General features: G+C 41.5%; 1 protein-coding gene across 2 annotated transcripts in view; it reads left to right on the forward strand.

Annotated features, from left to right (window-relative positions):
* KDM3B (lysine demethylase 3B) overlaps positions 1-25,136 on the forward strand; it is a 57,751-nt gene that overhangs the window by 26,169 nt on the left and 6,446 nt on the right. For both annotated transcript variants that reach the window (XM_086411811.1, XM_086411812.1), the window contains 13 exons: positions 1,340-2,576; positions 3,469-3,670; positions 6,825-7,039; positions 7,811-7,963; positions 13,135-13,242; positions 14,527-14,654; positions 16,013-16,292; positions 17,013-17,269; positions 19,863-20,129; positions 20,925-21,096; positions 21,502-21,592; positions 21,732-21,862; positions 22,287-22,406. In XM_086411811.1, coding sequence (XP_086267937.1) covers positions 1,340-2,576; positions 3,469-3,670; positions 6,825-7,039; positions 7,811-7,963; positions 13,135-13,242; positions 14,527-14,654; positions 16,013-16,292; positions 17,013-17,269; positions 19,863-20,129; positions 20,925-21,096; positions 21,502-21,592; positions 21,732-21,862; positions 22,287-22,406 — 3,361 coding nt within the window. The remainder of the gene's footprint in view (positions 1-1,339; positions 2,577-3,468; positions 3,671-6,824; positions 7,040-7,810; positions 7,964-13,134; positions 13,243-14,526; positions 14,655-16,012; positions 16,293-17,012; positions 17,270-19,862; positions 20,130-20,924; positions 21,097-21,501; positions 21,593-21,731; positions 21,863-22,286; positions 22,407-25,136) is intronic.

Consider the following 25,136-nt stretch of genomic DNA (forward strand, 5'->3'; position numbering starts at 1 on the left):
ACTAAGTTATTGAAATGCCCTGAACTGGTCTCTGTAGCAGATGTCACCTGGAGGCAAGCCATAGAAGGCCTGCCTGGCTCTCATGCCTCTTGGCCACCCTCAAAGAAAGTCCTAATGTAGACTCCTCTTACATAGTTAAAGAGATCCACTGTTAAAGAGATCCATAGTTAAAGAGATCCTCCACCCCGCTTTTTTTTAACAACACCCTTTCATTTATCTGATATACGTTACATTTCTAAAAATTAAGTTAACACATAAAATTTACCATTTATACAATTTGTGGTGTACAGTATCATGGCATTTATATATTCACAATGTTATGCAACCATCACTACTCACATAAAGAAATTTTCTTCTTCCCCAAGAGAAACTCCATATCTATTAAGCAGTCATGAAATAATTTTTATTTCTAATACTTTAAAGTGAATATAAGTATTATGTAAGTACTTATACCTACCTATGGATATTTCTCTGTATTATCCACATATATGAGTATGTGATATAGTATATGAAAGTGATTCTAACCCCTCTTTATGTACACATCCTTCTTTATCCAATTGCAGAAGTTAGCATTTTTAAGGTATAAAAAAAAGAATTTTTTTTTCATTCTCCAGTTTGTTATGCTGAGTGCTTTTGTTGGTGGGTGTTATCAGTATCTACAGTTTTCCACTTTGGAGACTTGTTAAATCATGATAACAGAAGTGTTCAGTAACTGGTATGCCTCTTTAATTTAGCACCTTTAGATCTAACTTTAAGAGAAACAGATAATTCAGCTTATACGTTGATTTGGGTCCATCTTAGCGATTTTCAGACAAAGATACTTTTCTTTAATGTACAATGAGCTTTTCATAGGGCTGAAGTCACTTTTGTAAGAGTGGGCAATTTGCAATGACTTAACTCAACCAAAACTTTAACCATAGCCCCTAAAGTCTTTGAGGTAAATTAATATTACAGGGTCACTAGTAATATTTCACTCTATTTCAGACTAAAAGCTCATTTACATTCAGGAACCCTTTTCTTCAGTTCCCTGACAGAGTCTTCATTTCTAAATAGATAACTTAGAAGCCTACACAGCCTCCTGGTGCTTTGACAGTCAGTTGGCTAACAACCAAGGGTATCATTTCATCCTGCCATTTCTGTCTCACCTTGCTAAAGACCCCTCTGTGTTGTCTGTGGCAGTTTTCTTTCCTGGCAAAGTAACAGTTATAAGAGCAGTTTTCCTGGAATTGTAGAGGAGAAAAATTGATTGACCCATAAGAAATGTTAGCCTAGGTCCAAGAAGGTATCAAAAGATTGTCAAGGAAGCCAGCATCACTAACTCTGGCTATCTTCTTTTCAGAATTCAAGGAATTCTGTCCTGGCCTCTTCTGGATTTGGAGCATCACTCCCGGGTTCATCACAAGCTTTGACTTTTGGAAGTGGAAGGAGCCAGTCCAATGGGGTTCTTGCCACAGAGAACAAACCTTTGGGCTTCTCTTTTGGCTGTAGCCCAGCACCAGAGTCTCAGAAAGACTCTGATCTCTCCAAAAACTTGTTTTTTCAATGCATGTCCCAAACTTTACCCACCAGTAACTACTTCACTACCGTTTCAGAGAATTTGGCTGATGATTCCTCCAGTCGAGACTCATTTAAACAAAGCCTTGAGAGCCTCTGTAAAGGAAGATCCACTCTTGGAGCAGACACTAAATCAGGCTCTAAGGCTGGCAGCTCTGTGGATCGGAAAGTGCCTGCAGAGTCCATGCCCACCCTCACGCCAGCCTTCCCACGGAGCCTCCTAAATGCCCGCACCCCAGACAGTCATGAAAATCTATTTTTACAGCCCCCTAAACTGTCCCGAGAAGAGCCTTCTAACCCTTTCTTGGCATTTGTGGAGAAAGTTGAACATAGTCCTTTCAGCAGCTTTGCATCTCAGGCATCAGGTAGCTCTTCCTCTGCTACCACTGTCACCTCCAAGGCAGCACCCAGCTGGCCCGAGTCTCACTCCTCTACAGATTCAGCATCTTTAGCAAAGAAGAAAACCCTCTTCATCACAACTGACTCCTCCAAACTGGTGTCTGGTGTTCTGGGCTCAGCTCTTACCACTGGGGGGCCAAGCCTCTCTGCCATGGGGAATGGCCGCTCCAGTTCACCCACCAGCGGCCTCACCCAGCCCATTGAGATGCCTACTCTCTCCTCCAGCCCCACAGAGGAGAGGCCAACTGTGGGGCCTGGGCAGCAGGACAATCCTCTCCTTAAAACCTTTAGTAACGTCTTTGGCAGGCACTCAGGCAGCTTTCTGTCCTCCCCAGCAGATTTTTCACAGGAGAACAAAGCTCCTTTTGAAGCTGTGAAAAGGTTCTCACTGGATGAGCGAAGCTTGGCTTGCAGACAGGACTCAGACTCCAGTACCAATAGTGACCTGTCAGATTTAAGCGACTCTGAGGAGCAGCTCCAAGCCAAGACCGGTCTAAAGGGGATTCCGGAACACCTGATGGGGAAGCTGGGCCCCAATGGGGAACGCAGTGCTGAGCTGTTGCTGGGAAAAGGCAAAGGGAAGCAGGCCCCCAAGGGCCGGCCTCGGACTGCTCCCTTGAAAGGTGATCCTGCTGAGATTATCCATGGGCCTGGCTCTGGCACTTGCCTCAAATGCTTGCTGTGCTCTTGGGCAGCAGAGGCCCTCTTTTTGATGGAAAGTCCTATAATCTCATAGAATTACATAGTCCAAAGGGTGCAGTAGGGATCCCTCATCAACTCATCTGGTTCAAGGCAGGGTTGATCTAAACCAGCACCAAAAGAGAGATATCTGTCCTGTTAATGATAATCCCACAAAGTCTTGATAGTCTGTTAATTTTGGTCAGGAACTCTTTCCTCCCTTAGTGTATTTCTCCTGCCTTTGGTCCTTCCCCTTTAATGAACTTAGGGGAGTTACTCAGTACTAGTCTTTATTCTCATATAGCAGCCTTTAGTAGAGTTGATGAAGCAAGAGAACCGCTCCTCAGTTTGCTCCTCTCTGTCACATATTTATGATTTTAAACGTCTTTCAAAAGCCGTTAACTCCTGTGGAGTGAGGTTATGGTCTGAAATTGTGTAAAGACAAGTGTCTAAGAAAATGGCAAGTCACCATTCTCATTAGGATTTGGTTTCCCATAGAAGCACCAAGAGTTCTTGATTAGTAGAACAGTCATATCCTGAGGGGCTGGTGGCAAGAAGCTACCTTCTGCCTTCTTGAGTTTTCCTCACCCATACTCAGAGTTGTTTCATTGTCATGGGGTACTTCCCACAAATTCTCCATGGTTTTTATTTCCCAGTTGAAGCCTCTTTGTTCCCTCTGCTCCTTTTGTGCCAAGGATGGACCTGATGGGCTCATGCCCATCCAGTGCAAGGAGGAGTGACTCAGGTCAGGACAATGTCTGTCCTCAGGAGGATTATGTTTTTGCATCTCTTTTAAACCTTTCATGACCAACCATTTCTCGCTCTGCCTTCTCACAGTGGGCCAGTCAGTGCTGAAAGATGTGAGCAAAGTAAAGAAGCTGAAGCAGTCCGGAGAGCCCTTCCTGCAGGATGGGTCTTGCATCAATGTAGCCCCTCACCTGCACAAGTGTCGTGAGTGCCGCCTGGAGCGGTATCGGAAGTTTAAGGAGCAGGAGCAAGATGATTCCACTGTGGCCTGCCGCTTCTTTCACTTCCGGAGGTACCCAAACTCCTCTCTTCATCTCCTTCCCAGTTTCCTTAGTGATTCATAACTTCCACTCTTTCTCTGAATCGGTAAACATATTTCAGCATCTTTTTCTTGTTTTCCTAAACTCCCTTGCTCTCAGAGTCTGTGCTAAGGTTCTGCCATCCCATTAGTTATTTAGGTTGTGAAATGATACATGACTTCGTCCTTAAGAGAATTTAAATTTAACAGTCTCACCTGCTGCCCCCTGAACTGTGTTCTTCTTCCTAACTTGAATTCCATTTGAAACCAGTGATGTGAGCAGAAGGATGCCATTTTGTATTATAGATTTGCTTAACCAGTTACTCCTCTTTAGTGCTAGAGTAATTTAAGTCCCCTAAGAAAGAAGGGGAAGTAAGATTAGGAGATAATGTGAACCTTCTTTAAAATAGGGATAACTGTTGAAAATCCTTGAAATGTCCTTTGCTTTTACCAAACAATAGCTATTTACTCACTTTGCTTCTGCTTGATAAACTTAGAAGAGGAATTTCTTCTAATAAATCATTCAAGAGTCCTTAGTTTTTTAAATAAAGAAATCCAAGTGGTTTATCCATGTGGCATGGATTCGCTTATTCAGCAAACGTGTATTGAAAATTTAATATGTGCCAGCCATTGTTGTGGGCATTGCAGATTAAACAGTACACAAAACCATCGAATTCCAGCCCTCCAGAGGCTTGTAAGGGATGCAGATAATAAATAAGAAAAACAAGTTTAACTATGAGGAAGATAAGGGAAAGAGGATTGATATGTGGAGAGGCTAGAGAGGCTACAATATAAATAGGATGACTTGATGGGAGACTTCCTTGGCAGTCCAGTGTTTAGGACTCTGCACTTCCCCTGCAGGGGGCACAGGTTCAATCCCTGGTTGGGGAACTAAGATCCCACATGTGGTGATGCCATGGGGCCCTAAAGAGTTGGGCATGACTTAGCAACTGACCAACAACAATGAATGGGATTATTCCAACTATTTTGGGAAATTCAGTTCAGTTCAGTCACTCAGTCGTGACCCCATGGACTACAGCATGCCAGGCTTTCCTGTCCATCACCAACTCCCAGAGCTTGCTCAAATTCATGTCCATTGAGTCTATGATGCCATCCAACCGTCTCATCCTCTGTCATCCTGGGAAAGGGCAAGGATTTCCAGGAGTTGGGCCACTGCCCTCTTTTTGGTCTTTGATGGTTGGCCTCAGAACTGTGATGGCACAAGTGGGTGTGGCAGTTTACTTTGCTGATGTATTATGATGAGTGTATGCTATGCTATGCTATGCTAAGTCGCTTCAGTTGTGTCCGACTCTGTGCGACCCCATAGACAGCAGCCCACCAGGCTTCCCTGTCCCTGGGATTCTCCAGGGAAGAACACTGGAGTGGGTTGCCATTTCCTTCTCCAATGCATGAAAGTGAAAAGTGAAAGTGAAGTTGCTCAGTCGTGTCCGACCCTCAGCAACCCCATGGACTGCAGCCTTCCAGGCTCCTCCATCCATGGGATTTTCCAGGCAAGAGTACTGGAGTGGGGCTCAAAGGTCTAGTGGAAGTCACTCTGACATCTTGGACCTGTTTGTTCTAATCAGTTTATGTCATGTCCTTGGGCTATGTCATTCTTTTAAAGTCTGTGCCCTCTCTCTTCCCTCCTGTTTCAGGATGAGGAAGTGAAGTGAAGTCACTCAGTCATGTCCAACTCTTTGCGATCCCATGGACTGTAGCCTACCAGGCTCCTCTGTCCATGGAATTCTCCAGGCAAGAATACTGGAGTGGGTTGCCATTTCCTTCTCCAGGGGATCTTCCCAACCCAGGGATCAAACCTAGGTCTCCTGCATTGCAGGCAGAATCTTTACCGTCTGAGCTACCAGGGAAATCAGGATGAGGAAGAACTAGTAAAGGAGACTGAGAAGAAACAGCCAGTGAGGTATTCTGGAAGACAACTGAAGAATGTGTTTCTAGGAAGGAATAATGAACTCTGGCAAAAGCTGGTGATTGGGTGTGGTCAGTTAAGGACAAAAAATGACCTTTGGATTTAACAGGAGGGAATGACCTTGTCAAAAACAGTTTTGGGACTTCCCTTACAGTCCAGTGGAAGACTCATGCTTCCACTGCAGGGGATGTGGGTTCCATCCCTGGTCAGGAAGTCAAGATGTCATATGCCACACAGCACAGCCAAAATAAAGTTTTGGTAGATTGATAAGAGAACTTCTGAATGTTGTGGTTTAAGAGAAAATAAAAGAGAAAGGAACTGGTAACTATCAGTATAGACAAATCTCTTAAGAAACTTTGCTCTTACGAACAGATAAATGAAGGAGGATGTGGGATCAAGGGGACTGAGATAGCATATTCAAATACTGACAAGAGTGATTCAGTAGAGAGGAAAATCCCCGATTCAATGCACATAACTTTGAGCAAACTCCAGGAAGACAGTGAAGGACAGGGAAGCCTGGCGTGCTACAGTCCATCAGGTCACAAAGAGTGGGACACGCCTAAGCAACTGAACAATGACAAAAAGAGAGGAAAATAGATGTAGAACAGAGAATTAGTGAAGGGATGCCTATGCAAGAGGATGAGGTGTAGAGCAAAGGTGGAGAGATTGGTCTTCACTGGGAGCTAGTTCATCCATAGTAGCAGAAGACGAGATGGAGTACATGGGGGCAGGTATAGCAATGTGTGATAGTATGGTGGGAGCTTGTGGGAATTCTCTCTTCTGGCTCCTTGCAGGAATTTTTGAGTGAAATAATTAGCAAGGTCCTCGTGGGGAAAATAATACTGGAGTTTTGAAAAGAAAGAAGATATTAAACAAGCATTAAAGGCTCACCTGATGTAAGTCAACAGGCATTTCAAGTGTGACATTGAGCACAGATCTGTATTTTTCTCTGGTCACATTTACTGGTGTGGTTGCTGGTATGGAATAAGTGGTTAGAGAAAGTGGTATTCAGCTCTTCAAAGAACCTGGATCTAATAAGTGTTAACAATAAGCCTTTCTATTAGTGCATACTGTGTTGGTCGAATATGGTACAAGTTCTTAACTCCGCCTGATTCCTATTAAGTCTCAATTTCTTTTAGGTCGTAGGATTTTTAAGTGGGTGTTGGTTTGCATGGTTGCTGCTATGTACTATGTATTTGACTGTGTATCCTCCTATCTCAGGTTGATCTTCACTCGAAAAGGGGTACTCCGAGTGGAAGGGTTTCTGAGTCCCCAGCAAAGTGACCCTGATGCCATGAACCTGTGGATTCCCTCTTCCTCCCTAGCAGAAGGAATAGACCTAGAAACCTCAAAATACATTCTGGCCAATGTTGGAGACCAGTTCTGCCAACTTGTGATGTCTGAGAAAGAGGCCATGATGATGGTGGAGCCACACCGTAAGGCCCCCTCTTGCTTGTCTTCTAGGCAGTTCTAATTGGAAACTCATTTTCTTTTGCTTCAAGTGAAGTGTGGAATGAGTGGCAGATAACATTTTCTATGGATGAATTAAGCCTGCTAAAACTTCTATATGAAGTAAATTGAATAGCTAAAGCAGTACCTGTGTCTAGCAGTCCTCAGTCTTTCCGTCTTTGGCATTTAACAGACTAAAATTTCCTTCCCTATTTGTCTTTCATTTTTGTAGCACAGTTGCCATAATTTGCATTTTGATCCCTATTTGGGTTTGGTTCACTCTGAATATTTTCTTCGCTTTGAACTAATTTGTGTCAGTAAGTACTTTATGGTTTGTGAATAGATTAAGTGCTACTGGTTGTTGTGTTTCATACCTTAAAGCCATGTTATTCATACATTTATGGTATTTCCATGTCTGTGAGATACTATACCCTATTTCTAGACCAAGGAATATTGTACTATAAAATTATGCCCTATACTTTAAGAGAAAAATCTTCTTATTTCAAGCTTCCTCAATTTGAAAATTTTATAGTATCGTAAGTGACAACATATGGCATTCATTCTCACTGACACTTGTTCAGAAATATTAGAAATTCCATGTATTTTGTTTCTCTTACAATTATAGAAATATGAACTTCATGAATCTTTGAGTTTAATTGCTAGACAAAACGCTTGAATGGGAATCAGTGGATCTGGGATCTTTTGCTCTCGCTCAGGATGATCAATGCCAACAGTATTCCTCTTCCTTTTTCCACCAGAGAAAGTGGCATGGAAGCGAGCGGTCCGAGGTGTACGGGAGATGTGTGATGTATGTGAAACAACCCTCTTCAACATCCACTGGGTTTGTCGCAAATGCGGATTTGGGGTCTGCCTTGACTGTTACAGGCTCAGGAAAAGCCGACCGCGCAGTGGTGAGCAAATGTTGTCCTATACGGCTGAAGGTAAAATGTCAGTGGAGGTGTGGACTTGGAAACTGAAGCAAAAATGGCTTTGGGCTCCTTCTTTAGCTTATGTTTTGTCACATTGTGAGGTCTTAAAATTGCCAATACTCCAGCCTAACTGAGAAGGTTAAAACTTTTAAAGTATACACTTCAAATGTTTTTAGTATATTCCCAAGTTTATATAGTTGTCACCACTATCTAATTTCATTTTCATTGCTCCAAAAATGAATCTTGCATTCAGTAGCAGTCACTCCCTATTCCTACCCCCCTTAAACCTTGGTAACCATGAGTCTACTTACTGTCTCTATCAACTTGCCTATTCTGTACATGTCATATAAATGGAATCATACAATATACGGCCTTCTGTGACTGGCCTCTTAAACTTAGCATACTCTTTCAAAGTTTCATCCATGTTATACCACATAATTCATTCCTTGTATTGCCAGGTAATATTCCATTGTATAGATATACTACATCTTCTTCATCCAGTCTTTAGTTGATGGACATTTGGGTTGTTTCTACTTTTGGCTGTTATGAATAGTGAACATTTGTTACAAGTTTTTGTGTGGATGTATGTTTTCATTTTTTTGAGAATATATACCTTATAGTAGAATTGATGGGGCATATGGCAGTTCTATGTTTAACCCTTTCAGAAACTGCCAAACTGTATTCCAAAGTAGCTGCACCATTTTATAATTCCACCCGCAATGTATGAGGATTGCAAATTTTCCACATCCTTGTCAACGCTTGTTATTATCTGTCTGATTATAGCCATCATAGTGACTGTGAAGTAGTATATAGTGTGATTTTAATTTGCATTTCCCAGATGACTACTAATGTTGAGAATCTTCATGTGGTTTTTGGCCCTATGTTTATGTTCCCTGGGAAAATGTCTATTCAAACCCTTTGCTTCACTTTCTTTTTGCTTTATCTTATTAGCTTCCAAGAATCTTCCTTTCCCCTTGACTTCATCATTCTTCCCTCTTCTATGATACAGTGTAACCACTGTAACAGTGATTTAGAGCTTAGACTACTGGGATCTGAATCCTACCTCTGTATCTTATCATACCAACTAGGGTAATCTTGAGCTAGTTACTTAACCCCTCAGACTCATTTCCTTGTCTATAAAACAAAGATAATAGAAGTATGTCCCGCACAGCATTGTTTTGAGGATTAAATGAGATAATGTATGTCTAATGGTTAACACATTCAGTAGGTACTACATGTTACATAGCTAAGATCTTCCACTTTTGCCCATGAAAGATAAACTTCTGCAGAAGTTGCCCTCCTATCATAAAAAATAAGAAAATCAGACAAAATATACAAAACCACGGTTTCAGAGGGCTTCCCTGATAGCTCAGTTGGTAAAGAATCTGCCTGCGGTGCAATGCAGGAGACCCCGGTTCAATTCCTGGGTCGGGAAGATCCACTGGAAAAGGGATAGGCTCTGCACTCCAGTATTCTTGGGCTTCCCTTGTGGCTTAGCTGGTAAATAATCTGCCTGCAGTGTGGGAGACCTGGGTTCGATCCCTGGGTTGGGAAGATCCCCTGGAGAAGGGAAAAGCTACCTACTCCAGTATTCTGGCCTGGAGAATTCCATGGACTGTGGAGTCAGACACAACTGAGCGACTTTCACTTTCACAGTTTCAGATATTGGACAACAGGCAGCTTGAGTCTGTATTCCCTCAGAAAAATGAAGAAACAAGGTGAGTCCTACAATTGCCCCAGTTTACTGCCTGGAGGCAGTTTCTAGCCTGTACCACAGGGAAAGGCAATTAAAATAGAGTTTGGCAATCTCACAAGTTCAGACCGAGATTAAAATCTTAGAAGAGTGAGGCACTGTAGTGAAGTGCTACGGAAAGAACACCAGATCTAGAGAAATCATCTCAATTTTTTTTTATTGTATAGTGGTCTGCACATGCATCAGAGGAAACTGTCCTCAAGCCAATCAACTGAATAGTATACAGAACTCACAATTTGTATTCCCACCAGCCAGAGTGGAGAGACATTGGACAGAGTCCAAAGGGGTCACACCCTTTGTAGTAGGACTAACGTAGTCCCAGAATAAGGTTGCTTTGGAGCTGCCATAATGAAGTATAGAGCACGACTTGGAAGGATCAAATTCATTTGCAAATTGCTTAGTTATACGCTACAGTAAAACCAAACATTCTTTAAAGGATTATACAAAATCCAGTACTCTGAAACATAAAACTCACAAAGCTCTGCATTTGGTGAAGAAAGATCTGGTGTACAGAAAAGAATAATGCAACCAGTATAATACAACCAGTAATCTGGGAGGAAGAAAACAATCGATAGAACAAGTACAGAAATGACAGTGATGATGGAGTTATTGTAAAAGGACCTTAAAACAGCTGTTAAAATACTTTTAATATGCTTGGACATAAAGGAAAACATAATGAGTAACATAGAAGACATGTAAAAGACCCAGATGAAGCTTCTAGAGCTGAAAAGTATCTCAAAAAAAAATTACACTAGGTAGGATTAATGGCATATTAGATACTGCAGAAGAAACAGTGAACTTGAAGACATAGAATAAAAACTATAAAAAACTAAGTACAGACAGAGGACTTAAATTTATAAGTTGAAGAGTGCCCTGTTGAACTACCAGATACATTAGGTAGTCTCCCAAACAAGTAAGTGGAGTTCCAGAAAGAGAAAGGGCAGGAGAACAGAGATAGAAAAAATATTGAAAAAAATAAAGCCAAAATTTTTCCAAATTTGATGAAAAAGCTATAACATTACAAGTCCAACAATAATCCTCAAATAAAAAAGACATTAAGAAAAACACACCAAAGCATGTCCTAATTACTTACTGAAAAAGTGTGTAAGGAGAAAAGCTGAAAAGCACAAGAGGAAAAAGATGCACATTATGTAACAAAGATAAGAATGATAGCTAACTTGTCAGAAAACTATACTCTAGAGACAATGGTACAGCATTTTAAAGTGCTAAAAATAAACCTATTAGCCTAGAACTCATACCTAGTGGAAGTATCTTTCTAGGGTGAAATCGTTTTCCAGGAATGGAAAAAGTGATAGAATTCATCATTCTATCACCGGCAGACCCATTCTGCAAAGTTAAAGGTAGTGACTCAGGCAGAAGAAAATGATACAATGTGGAAATTTGGATTTATGCAAAGGAATGAAGAATGTGCTACATGGTAAACATGTGGGTACACATAAAAGACTTTCTTCTTACTTTTAATCTTTTAAAAAAACAATTGTTTAAAGCAAAAGTAATAACAATATAGGAATTCCTTGGTGGTACAGTAGATAGGAATCCACCTACCAACACAGGGGACATGGGTTCAATCCCTGGTTCGGGAAGATTCTACATGCTGTGGAGCAGCTAAGCCCATATGCCACAACTACTGAACCCACACTCTAGAGCCTGTGAGCCTCAACTACTGAGCCCAGGTGCTACAGCTGCTGAAGCCCATGTGTGTAGAACCTGTGCTCTGCAACTAGAAACCCCACTGCAGTGAGAAGCCTACATACCACAAGGAAGACTAGCCCCTGCTACAGTAGACCCAGTACAGCCAAAATAACTAGATAGATACATAATCTCAAAAAACGACAGGTAAGGGCTTTCCTGGTGGCTCAATTAGAAAGAATCTGCCAGCCAGTGCAGGAGACGTGGGTTCAATCTCTGGTCAGGGAAAATCCCCCATACTGTGGAGCAACTAAGCCCGTGTGCCACAGCTATTGAGCCTGTGCTCTAGAGCCTGGGAGCCACAGCTGCTGAGCCTGTGTGCCACAGCTACTGAAGCCCGAGTGCCCTAAAGCCCATGCTCTGCAACAAGAGAAACCAATGCAACGAGAAGCCCACACGCTGCAACTAGAGAGTAGCCTCCACTGTCTGCGACTAGGGAAAAGCCCACGCAGCATCTAAGACCCAGCACAGCCAAAAAATCAGAACGTTAAAAAGACAAGGAAAAACATCTGGAATCTTCCTGGACCAGGGATCAAACCCAAGTTCCTTGCACTGGAAGTGTGCCACCAGGGAAGTCCCCACAACCCAGTTTTTAAATGGGAAAAATATTTGAACAGATACGTCATCAAAGAAGATAGGTCAATGAAAAACACATGGAAAAAACTGTCATTACTTACTAGGAAAATGCAAATTAAAACCATAATGAGAAACCACTGTCCCCACTAGGATGGATAACATTTTTAAAACTGAGAGTGCAAAGTGCTGTCAAGGATATGGAGCAACTAAAACTTATTAAACATTGCTGGTAGGGATGCAATTTGGTACCATCACTTTGGAAAACAGTATTATCTATTTCTTTATAAATTTAAACATCAACTAGCATTCTACTAGTATGTATAAGGGAAATGAAAATATGTCCACACAAAGGCTTGTGCTTGAATATGTGTAGCACTTTATTCATAATAGCCAATAATTGGAAACAATCCAACTATTCACCAATAATTGAAAGCAGTCCAACTATTCATGAGTGGGTAAACAAAATGTGGTACATCCAAACCATGGAACATCACTCAGACATAAAAAGGAATGAATTACTTATACATGGAACAATATGGATGAATCTCAAAATCATTATGCCAAATGAAAATATCTCAACACAAATGACAGAAGACATACCATATGTTTCCAATAATAGGAAATTCTAGAAGTAAAACTTTAGTGTTAGAAATTTGATCATTAGTGGCCAGGGGTTGAGGAAAGGGTATTGACTGCAAAGGGCTAAAGGCAGCTTTGGGAAGGAATACAAATGTTTTAAATTCTGAACGTTGCACTGTTTTCCACAACTAGATATCTTTGTCGAAATTCAAACATATTTGAATTTGAAGTGTACACTTTAAATTGTTGAACTAATTTTATGTAAATTATACCTCAGTGAAGCAGTATTTTTAAAGTTAAGGACTTCCTAGTGGTCCAGTGGTTAAGACTCTGCTTTCACGGTAGGGGACATGGCTTTGATCCCTGATTGGGGAACTAAGGTCCCACAGACTGTATAACCAAAAATAAATAAAATTAGCTGTGATCTTCTTTGACCCATGAGAAAGTTGGCCTTTAGAGTCTGAAACTCTCACTCACTGAGAGAGATACATCTTGTGACCCTCATAAATAGGAAAGTCGTTCATTTCCGTTTCAGAGACAGAAGAGATGGGTGATGAAGAGGTTTTCTCCTGGTTGAAGTGTGCAAAGGGACAGTCCCATGAGCCAGAGAATCTCATGCCCACACAGATAATCCCTGGCACAGGTAAAAGGAATTCCTTTTTTAGATTTGGTGGGAGAAAAATATTTTTAAGTTATAATTTATACACTATAAAATTTGGTAAAATGGTTTATGTCAGCTTGACTGTTTTTAAGCTTCACAAGATTTCTCTGAGACTTTGAATCTTCAGAAATGTTAGATTGATTGTATGCAACCAGGGCACATACTTTGCCTCACCTTGCTGGGTATAGGGGTTGGTTGCTTTTCAGATGTCATTTTACATTCTTATGGTCAGCAGGGCCAGAATAGAAAAAGCCTGTCTTGGAATTCTGTGGTGGTCCAGTGATTAAGACTTTGTGCTCTCACTGCTGAGAGCCCGGGTTTAGGCCTAGTTGGGGAACTAAGATCCTCCAAACTATGTAACATGGCAAAAAGAAAAAAAGGAAAGAAAAAGCTAGTTCCCTGGCTTCCAGAAAGACCTTTGTTTTTAGGCTTATAAAAATCCAGCTGAGGGACTTCCCTGATGGTCCAGTGGTTAAGACTCCATGCTTCCAATGCAGGGGCCCTGGGTTCGATCCGTGGTCAGGAAACTAAGATCCCATATACCCCATGGTGCAGCCAAAAAAAAAAAAAAAAAAAAATCCAGCTGAAGCTAATCATGGTTTCTCTTGAAACCGTGAAGAAGGCAGCTTACCAGTAGGAGTCAATGGTCATATGGCAACTTACTTTAGAAATTCCTCCAGAAAGTCTATTTCCAGCTTCCATACTTTCACTAACACACACACACTGAAGCTGGTGAATCCCCTGCCTATAGTCTCCTTCACTTTGGGGAGCCACCCCCTGTATCTTTATACCCCAGTGTATGCAAGCAGAAGAGCTCCCTGAGTGCAGTGGTCAGATGCCTGCTCCCTGCTGATCTAAGCATTAGTTAAATGTTTCTGTAAAGTATACATTGGTATAACTTATAGTAAAGTACCTAAATCTCAAGTATACCATTCAAAACATTTATATTCGCTTGAATATTAAGGAATCTACCCTTAGCGTTTCTGCTGAAGGACACCTTGTTAATGTTTACTTAGAGGAGGGAGGGAGTGTAGCTTAGTGGTTAAATGTGTACAGAACATTAGTGCTAGATAGACCTGGGTTAAAGTCTTAGTACTTTCATTTACCAACTTTATGTACTTAAGCAAATAACCTAACTTCCCTGGGTCTCAGTTTCATCATCAGAAATCACGGGTACAAACTGCTACCTCATTGAAATGTAAGGCTTGAGAGAGATAATGTAAAGTATTCCAAGATTGATTATTATTATAATTATCTTTTTTCCAGCTCTTTACAATATTGGAGACATGGTACATGCTGCCCGGGGCAAGTGGGGAATTAAAGCAAACTGCCCTTGTATTAGTCGGCAGAACAAATCTGTGTTGAGACCTGCTGTCACTAATGGGATGTCACAGGTAAAATGGTGTGAAAAAGTGATGTTTCTCACAGGTAAACTGAGAGAAACTTAAGTTCTTTGTTCCAGGAAATGTCCCATTTTCACCTCTGTTGTCCCAGGCTACTCTTGGATTCCTGGGCAACTAGGGGATAGGGAAGCCTGTCTAGAGAGAGCCCGTACAGTTACTGGAGGGATTTAAATTCCCCCTAACTGGTGTGAGTTTCTCTTCATTTGTCTTTAAAACCAATTCAGGCTTAGTTGATAAGTGGCACAAAGAGATAGATTCTTTCCATCTTGTCAGGATTTATACCTCAGGTTCTTTATGCAGATAAAGAGTATAGAAAAGGTCTAGGAATACAGTCTTATCTGTGTGCATGGACCCTGCCTTGTCATGTTAGATACTGAGGAAAGAAACATGAATATTGGCCTGCTGATCTGGGATCATTCCCCCTGAAACCATCCTAAGCCTTCACAGAGAGGCAGTGATTTTCCCATTTTCTGTCAGAGGTGGAGGTCATTCTAGTTTGATGATGACCACTAAGAATAAGACATTATTTAAAAACAAAAAACACACTGCTTACCTTCAGAGGACTTTCCAGGAATGCTGCTGCTGCTAAGTCACTTCAGTCGTGTCTGACTCTGTGCGACCCCATAGATGGCAGCCCACCAGGCTCCCCCATCCCTGGGATTCTCCAGGCAAGAACACTGGAGTGGGTTGCCATTTCCTTCTCCGATGCATGAAGGTGAAAAGTGAAAGTGAAGTCGCTCAGTCATGTCCAACTCTTAGCAACCCCATGGACTGCAGCCTACCAGGCTCCTCCATCAATGGGATTTTCCAGGCAAGAGTACTGGAGTGGGTTCCCATTTCCTTCTCCATCTAGGAATGCTACATGTGATCAATAAGAGGTATAAGGATTAACTCTGAGAAATCTCAAGATATATTTTCAGTAGAATTGATGTATTAGAACACATCATCTGGAAAACTTAACAATAGAATAATGACCTTTTTATTGAGCATTTATGTATGTCAGACACTGTGCTGAGGTCTTTGCATATACTATCTCATTTGATCCTCAGAGCAGCTTTGTGCAGTCAGGTTCTGACCACCGATTTGTCATTGTAGAAATTGAGCCTCAGGCATGCCAAACAAAAACCCTGTCTTGTTCATTGCTCTTTCCACGGAACCTAGCATAGATTCTATCACATGTAGGACTCAATAAATACATGTTAAATTAATGAGTGAGTGAAATAGCAGTTTATGGGACAATTCCAAATTGCTTTCCCAGACTTATTTAGTGTCAGCAGTCCTTACTATTTGCAATGTATTTTTTCTACACAAGGACAGCACTTTAATAATTTTGGTGTTCTGTGCTATAGCTTCCTAGCATAAACCCTAGTGCCTCTTCTGGAAATGAAACCACCTTCTCAAGCGGAGGAGGAACTGCACCAGGAGCACAACCAGAGACAGACCATGTTCCCAAAGCCGACAGTACTGACAGCAGATCAGATGAGCCTCTGAAAGCAGACAGTTCGACATCAAATAGCAATAGTGAGCTAAAAGCCATCAGGCCCCCTTGCCCTGACACAGCCCCACCCTCCTCTGCCCTGCACTGGTTGGCGGATTTAGCAACTCAGAAGGCTAAAGAAGAAACAAAAGGTGAGATTAACACAAGTCCCTGCCTTGCCGGTGGGTGGAACACTTGAGTTATTCTGGAATTCTTCAAACTCATACATTACAATCCACATTTTTGAAACATGTTGCTTGCTTTCTCTGGCCAATCACATAAAATGAGGGAATCTCTTTCAACTTCTTTCTAGAAGTGGAGCTTTTTTAAAAAGGCACATGCCTGGGCTCTACCCCAAACCTCTTTAGCCAGAATTTAGTTTTTAACAATCTTCCCAGATTGCCCTATTATTAAGCCAGTATTGCTAGCCAGGAGAGCTAGACTTGCCTTTTGATGGGCACAAGAATCACCTGGGGAATCGTTAAAAATGAAGATTCCTGTGCCCCACCAGAACTATTAAATGAGAATCTTCATTTTTAACAAGCACTCCAGGAGATTACAATACAGGTATTCTGGAGACTTACTTGAAGAAACACTGACTTAGAAAGTGAGGGAGACGAAAGATGAATGGGAACAAAATGAAGTTTGAAATCCAGATCTGGAAAAGAAAGGAAGAAGTAGGAGAGCTTCTCCTTGGCCATGAGACCTGCCATAGTCACAGCTCATCAGGCTTGGCCCAGACAGGCTGTATGTAGTTTGGGGGGCAGGAGAGGGGAGAATCTTTCTTCTTTCCAACTTGGCTGATTTTTAGGAGGCAGTTGCCTGCTGGGTATTCCTTGTGCCTAATGCTATTCCCGGTTATGTTCTTACAGAAGCAGGGTCCCTGAGGTCGGTGCTCAATAAAGAGTCTCATTCACCCTTTGGGCTGGATTCGTTCAACTCCACTGCAAAGGTCTCTCCGTTGACTCCAAAGCTTTTTAACAGTCTGTTACTGGGTCCCACTGCCTCCAACAACAAAACTGAAGGCTCTAGCCTTCGAGACCTCCTCCACTCCGGGCCAGGAAAGCTTCCTCAAACCCCCTTGGACACAGGCATACCCTTTCCCCCGGTCTTCTCTACATCCTCAGCAGTAAGTGTCCTCCCTAAAACTCTAGCCTTTGCTGCTTTTCCGTGGAAGAACCATCAGAAAGAGATCTGATAACTAGGTTGGAGGGTATAGAGTGACTTGTATTCTCTACATTATCAGTCCCAATTGATAAGATCTTTCTTTATATCAAGTTTGGGGAATGTTTGAGATCCTTTTAAGTAGTAAAGCTTTTGTGCCTTGTTAGGAAATCAGTAGAAACTGAGACATTGGAATTTTTCAGTCATCAGCAGGAATCACTTTATTTTCTTGATGATAACAGATAGCTAATTTTTTTTAATGTAGGCAATACATTTATGTGGCATCCTCTTGGATATCTAATAGACACCTCAAACATAACACGTCTAAGACCACACTCCTAATCTTTTGCCTATAAACTTGCATTTCCTTTATTTTTTGCCTCTCTTGATCACTGGTTTCCAATTGCTTGGCCAAAAATCTTAAGAGTCATTTGGGACTCCCCTCTCACACTTTGTGTCTAATCTGTTAGCATATCTTTTCAGTTTGATTGCTAAAATGTATTCGTAGCACACCCATTTCTCATCAGCTCCTCTGCTTCCCCATTCTAGTCTGAGATAACATCCTCTGTTGCCTGAATTCTTGGAGTAATCTCCATTTCTTCCCTTTCCACTCTACAGTCAGTTTCAACAGAGCAGTTAGTATGATCCTTTTAAGATATAAATCTAATCATATCACTGTTGCCTAAAATCTTTCAAGGGCTTCCAATTTCATGATAAAAACAGACTCCTTTCAGTGGACTATACTGTTCCAGCCCTAGCTTCTCCTCACTTCCCTGACCTCAACTACCACTCTCATTTTCCATTCTGCTCTGGCCACACCCACCTTCTTGCTTTTCCTTGGACATGGCTAGGCATGCTCTCTTCAGAGCCTTTACATGTATCCTTTTCTCCACCGAGAGCTGTCTTTTTCATGTCACCACATGGCCTGCTTCATCGTCAGCATCCTCTCCTTTATGAAATGTTACCTCTTTAGTAAGCCTTCTTTTTAGATCACCCTTTTTTTAAAGTCCATTCCACTCCCATCTTCCACTCATATCTGTTTCCTCTGCACCTGTTATCATCTGACTTACTGTGTTTTATTTATTTTCTATCTCATCACTTAAAGGCATTTTTGTCTTTTTTTTTTTTTCCATGCTGTGCGGCTTTTGGGATCTTAGTTCTCCAACCAGGGATCGAACTGGGTCCCTAGCAGTGGAAGCACAAAGTTCTAATCACTAAACTGGTAGAAATTCCCCATTTTTGTCTGTTTTATTCACCCAATAGTCATAGTGCCACAATGTTTGATACATAGGTATTTAGTAAGCATTTACTGAACAAATAAATTCAAAAGGTTTTAAATTTAAAAGATACAGTGAAAAGGCTTCTTCTTGCTGTTGCCTCCCTTTCTGTAGGCAACCACTGTTCCATGAGTGTCCTTTCTATGATATTAAAATACATTCAGTATATAGTTTTTTCCTCCTCTTTTTACACAGATATTTTTATATGTTGGTTCTTTATTTTCAGTTTATGTATTTCAGAGATCATTTCAAACAAGTACATAAACATATTTCTCATTCTATTTTATGACTGACTGAAATTTGATGATGGTTGAGCCCTGTACAGTGTGGGTTATTTGTTTCTCTTTTGGATAAATGACCTCTGAAATTATGTTGAGCTCTGTTTTATCTGTACTTGGCTTGGACTCCCAGTTCTCCTTTTTCTTTTTAAATTTTCCAAAGATGTTATATGGTTGCATACACTTCATAGAGATAATGACTAGTGATACTTAAGTCATTGGGCTATCAAGTCTACAGAAGCCCTCCCCTTCCTTCACATCTGTGGTCTTAGGTTTCTCACTTTCATCTCTGGGCCTGAGCTTCCCCACCAGCCAAAACAAATGAGAGATTCTTGGTAGGGGGCAAACTGAGGAGTGGGAGACTACTTTCAGAATATTCAGTTCTCTTGGATACAAATATTTATTGGGTACACTCCCTAGTAAAAAGTCACTGCCTTGGTAAGTCACCTCAGTTACTTAATTGAAGTATTATATCCCTTGAACATGCTGGCCAGAAAAAAATGTATAACCCTCAAAGTAAATGATCTTTTTCACTCAGCTGTAGCATTTTGTGATCCCTGAAGTCTACGTGCATATAAAATGGGCCTCAATGCCAAAGATATTTCTTTCTTTTTTATTTTTATTTTTTGGCTGTACCATGCAGCATGTGGAATCTTCCCTGACCAGGAATTGAACTTATGCCCCCTCATTGGGAGCACAGAATCTTAACCACTGGACCATCAGGGAAGTCCCCAGAGATATTTCTTAGGTCTCAAATCTCTTGCAATAGAGGGATCTTTCTGTACTTTTCTTTCACAAATAAAAAGCAGAATATGAAGGCTAGGAAAATGTAAGATATTAACTTAATAGATTCCCCTTCCAACCACAAAAGACTTCATAATAACTTTTATGAAATTGAATCAGGTAGATCAGAACTCCATGTAAATAAAACTGTGAGACTGTTTTTTAATACTCTACTGATGGTGCCTCAGTCATACTAACCTGATGGATTTGTGTCTGGCAGGGAGTGAAGAACAAGGCCAGCCTACCCAACTTCCTTGACCACATCATTGCCTCAGTGGTAGAAAATAAGAAAACCTCAGATGCTGCAAAGCGGGCCTGTAACTTGACTGATACCCAAAAGGAAGTGAAGGAGATGGTGATGGGGTTAAATGTGCTGGACCCCCATACCTCTCATTCCTGGCTCTGTGATGGAAGACTTTTGTGTCTTCATGACCCCAGCAACAAAAACAATTGGAAGATCTTCCGGGAGTGTTGGAAGCAAGGCCAGGTAAGCAAGAATAAGCAGATCCCAGGGTCGGCTGTCTACCTGTCCACCCACCAAAGCTAGCAGGATAGTTTCAGTTCTCTCTGGGAGATACTCTGCCAAGGAGATTTAGATATATAGTAAGTTTGTTGTAGACAGCTTTGCTACTTTGAGTTTTCTTTGATTTTTAAAAATTGAAAGATTTGTAAAATGCACTATGGATCTTTTTTCTTTCTCAGCTGTGTAGCTCTGTGTTCTTAAAAGTGCAGTTGAAATTCCTGTGAAGTTGTGATCTGGCATTAATAACACCTTTAGAGGAAAATCCTTAAGTGAGATATGGTGTGAGGTGAGAGTTGGTGGAAGTGGGCGGTACTTTTCTAGGTAAATGTTTCAAGACCATACAAGTCTGTGGGATAGTGTAATAACACTTCCTGAATTTTATACATTAGCAGGTATGAGGAAGGAGGGGTTTATGGAATTGTCTAGATAGTTTTTTATTTGAGATGTGAGGAAGTATTCTGAGTTGCATTTAGCTTTTCATCCTCTCACCTCAAATTAGTGGTATATGCCAGGGCAATAGAAGCGATTTCTCTGGAATGCACCCCCACCCCCACCCTGTGAGAATCAAATATAGTAACAGAATAGAAGTGTTTTCATTTTCTGTAGCTGACATGTTGAATCCATGGATTCTGAAACTGGGAGGGATCAAGAAGTCATCATGGAGAAGAGGTTGTCCTCAGGAAACCCTCCTATTCTATCCTTAGCCCTGAGTTAAGTGTTTCCTACATGGCTCTGATTAAGATACTTTTATTTCCACAGCCAGTGCTGGTTTCAGGAGTACATAAAAAGCTCAAGTCTGAACTCTGGAAGCCAGAAGCCTTTAGCCAGGAATTTGGAGACCAGGATGTGGACTTGGTGAACTGCAGGAACTGTGCTATAATTTCCGATGTGAAAGTTCGGGATTTCTGGGATGGCTTCGAGATCATATGCAGTAAGTAGCTTTGCTATCTGGTTCTATAAAAGCAGACTAGAAAGTAAGCATCTATATGCCCAGCCCTACCCCTAAAATAGCAAATTATTGATACATCCTCTTAGTGGGAGAAATAGTCTATCATGGTGGCAACCAGGTAGCTCTCATGGCAGTCACATGGCTCCCAGACCTTACCTGGACTTAAGCACATGTCACATGGGCTGTGTGGGGCACTTTCACTTTGAGATGGAAAAACTCACCATGGTTTTTCTGTGGGTGAGGAAAACAAAGCCCACGTAATCCATTATAGAGGTTTGCAAACTAAAAAAAAAAGAGAGAGTTTAGTCTTCTAAACCTTTTCGTCACTGGAGAATCAGGAAATAGCCAACACAGCAGATGTTTGTAGGAGTGCTTTCTGTCTTCCAGAACGATTAAGGTCAGAAGATGGGCAGCCAATGGTGCTCAAACTCAAGGACTGGCCTCCTGGGGAAGATTTTCGGGACATGATGCCAACAAGGTTAGTGAACTACAGTAAGTCATCTTGAGAGACTTGTGCTTTGCTGAAGCCATCACAAAGTAATCACAGAAAAGTGAGCTCCACCTCTTTGCCTTTTTCCCCTGTAACAACCTAAGTCATTTCTCATGCTCTTTTGTAGGTTTGAAGATCTGATGGAGAACCTTCCTCTGCCAGAATATACCAAGCGAGATGGCAGGCTCAATCTGGCCTCCAGGCTACCCAGCTATTTTGTAAGGCCCGATCTGGGCCCCAAGATGTACAATGCCTACGGTATGAGGGAGAGGCCATAACTGATCTTTTTGAATACTCTTGTTTCCATTTTACCTGAAGAGGGAGATCTGTAATCAGTGTCATGTGTAGAGATGATAGAGGGCAGAGTGATGAAGAAGTTGACAGTATCCAGGATAGTTTTGAATGTTTGCTTTTATCATTGACTTACATAACAGCCCTATGAGCCAGTCCATAAAACATACATTACAGCATTAGAAAGTTTCCTCTCAAAGACTCCATCCAAGGAATTTCCATGACAATCCAGTGGTTAAGATTCCATGCTTCTACTACATAGGGCATGGGTTCAATCCCTGGTCAGGGAAAGACCCAGCATGCCACGCCACTCAGCCAAAAATGAAAAAAATAATTATAATAATACAGAATATTGCCATTTCACCTTGTATATCTTCCTTTTTATCTTCAGGCTTGATAACAGCAGAAGACAGAAGAGTTGGCACAACAAATCTTCACTTAGATGTGTCTGATGCAGTTAATGTGATGGTGTATGTTGGGATCCCCATCGGGGAGGGTGCTCATGATGAAGGTAAGATTTCTAGAACTCAGTGCTTCAGAAGGGTGAGGTTTAGCCTAAGAAGTAAAATGGGATGTCTTTCTCCTCAGTCAGGGCCAGTTGCTTTTTCTTAAGTCTCCACCAGACATGATGCGTCGTAGGCGCACAAAGGGGTGATTGTAGCAGAGAAGAGTGGTACTTGTGTGTCATCAACCAGTTATTCTCTCTTTGGGAATGCTGCCCCTTAACACTGAGTGTATAGCATGACAAAGAGGAAAAAGAGGAAAGGGCAAACTGGCCTATCTCATCCAGCAGCCAGTTCAGCTGTGGGGTAACGGATGATAAAGCCAGGTCATCTGCACAGAAATGAAGCATAAAAGTGATACTTTGCTGCTTTGCACTCTCCACTATTTCGATGTAAAATTAATATGTGTTAATTATGGAGGTTTCAGAAAACAAAGTTTTAAAGAAGAAAATAACTCAAAATCTCAAAGTTAATAGATAATCAGTGTCATTACTTTGGTAATATTTTCTGCCACACATTTGCTTTAGATGCTACACACCTGTAGATCTTTTCATTAGGTTGTCTTTTAAAGGGTTATAATAGATAAGGATTAGAAGCCAAGCCTCTTACCTTGGCAGAGAAGCTTTACCCTTCACGGCCTTAAATCCATAGAATCCTAGAGCTTGAAGAGGTCTTGAGAAAGTATACAGTCCATCTACATACAGTAGGAGTGAGTGAGTGAGTGAAGTCGCTCAGTCGTGTCCGACTCTTTGCAACCCCGTGGATTGTAGCCCCCCAAGCTCCTCCATCCATGGGATTCTCCAGGCAAGAATACTGCCGGTTGTCGTTTCCTTCTCCAGGGGATCTTCCCAACCCAGGGATCGAACCCAGGTCTCCCGCATTGCAGGCAGACACTTTACCATCTGAACTGAAGGGTTTAGAGGCCATCAAATGGACATGACCTATAAAGGCAATTTTGATGGTTTTACATAGAAATGACCTCTAATGGAAGAGAACACAAATAGGAACTATGTGAGATACATTTCTATGTAAAATATATTTTGCACATAATTCAGCATTTTAAATGAGCACTCTGCAACCAAGACCAAATATCAGTCACCTCTTGAGGTTTTCTACTATGTACCAACATCAAATCTACATAGGAACAAATGTTACTCCTGCTTTTCTCTTCTATATCAAATGTCCTGAAGCCTTTGTGTCTCTCTGGAGCAAGGCCAAGTTTCTGAAGGCACATTCCAGTATAAACATAATCAGTGGGGTAGAGAAGGACCCGGTCAGTCACATTGTACAGTCTCAGGGCCAGGTGGCCGGAGTAGAGGAATCCGCCTCCTCCTGCATAAGGCGGGTAGACGCCAGTGTAAACAACTTCCGGGATGTAGTACTTGAGTTTCTTATCCCGATGAGGTCCAGCATTATGAATCACGTCACCAATAAACAAATCTTTGGCTTTGTTCCCGGATAAGCTATTCAAGTAATTCAGGAGATGATGGGTGTTCACAAAAACAACATCATTGCCCTTGAACATGACAGTAGGAAATAACGTGCAATTTGAACATAAGATATGGCTACACAGTTTGAACAGGAAATATGTTTTTTTTTAAAAACTATTCTTCCAAAAAATGATGAGTCTCTATCAAAAGTATGGAAGATTAGGGTCACTTCCCACGTGTAGGAAGCTTAGACTTCACTGTGACTGTTGACTCTGAGTCTACTTTTTATCACTCCTGAGAGATAGAGAATGTTGTTGTTGTTCAGTCTCTAAGTCATGTTTAACTCTTTGCGACCCCCTAGACTACAGCACATCAGGCTTTCCTGTCCATCACCATCTCCTGGAATTTGCTCAAACTCATGTCTATTGAGTTGGTGATACTATCTTAACTGTCTCATCCTCTGCTGCCCCGTTCTCCTTTTGCCTTCAGTCTTTCCCAGCATCAGGGTCTTTTCCAGTGAGTCAGCTCTTCCCATCAGGTGGCCAAAGTATTGAAGCTTCAGCTTCAGCATCAGTCCTTCCATTGAGTATTCAGGGTTGATTTCCTTTTGGATTGACTGGTTTAATCTCTGTGCTGTCCAAGAGACTTTCAGGGATCTTCTCTACCAGCACAATTTGAAAGCATCAGTTCTTCGGTGCTCAGCCTTCTTTATGGTCTAACTCTCACATCTATACATGCCTACTGAAAAAAGCCATAGCTTTGACTATATGGACCTTTGTCAGCAAAGTGATGTCTCTTCTTTTTAATACTCTGTCTAGGTTTGTCAATAGCTTTTCTTCCAAGGAGCAAGCATCTTTTAATTTCATGGCAGCAATCACCATCTACAGTGATTTTGGAGCCCAAGAAAATAAAATCTGTCACTGTTTCCACTTTTTCAAAACCCCATCTATTTGCCGTGAAGTGAGGGACGAGAACCATTCCACTTCCACTTCTTCAGCATTACTGGTCAGGGCATACACTTAGATTACTGTGATATTGAATAGACTCAAGGGATTATATCTGATAGACAGAGTGCCTGAAGAACTATGGACGGAGGTTTGTGACATTGTACAGAAGGTGGTGATCAAGACCATCCCCAAGAAAAAGAAATTAAAAAAGGCAAAATGGTTGTCTGAGGAGGCCTTGCAAATACCTGAGAAAACAAGAGAAGCAAAAGGGAAAGGAGAAAAGGAAAGATATACCCATTTGAATGCAGAGTTCCAAAGAACAGCAAGGAGAGATAAAGCCTTCTTCAGTGATCAATGCAAA

The sequence above is a fragment of the Bos grunniens genome, chromosome 7, assembly GCF_055505025.1.
Source record: "Bos grunniens cultivar Pamir isolate PY7600 chromosome 7, Bosgru_T2T1.0, whole genome shotgun sequence".
Lineage (NCBI taxonomy): Eukaryota > Metazoa > Chordata > Mammalia > Artiodactyla > Bovidae > Bos > Bos grunniens.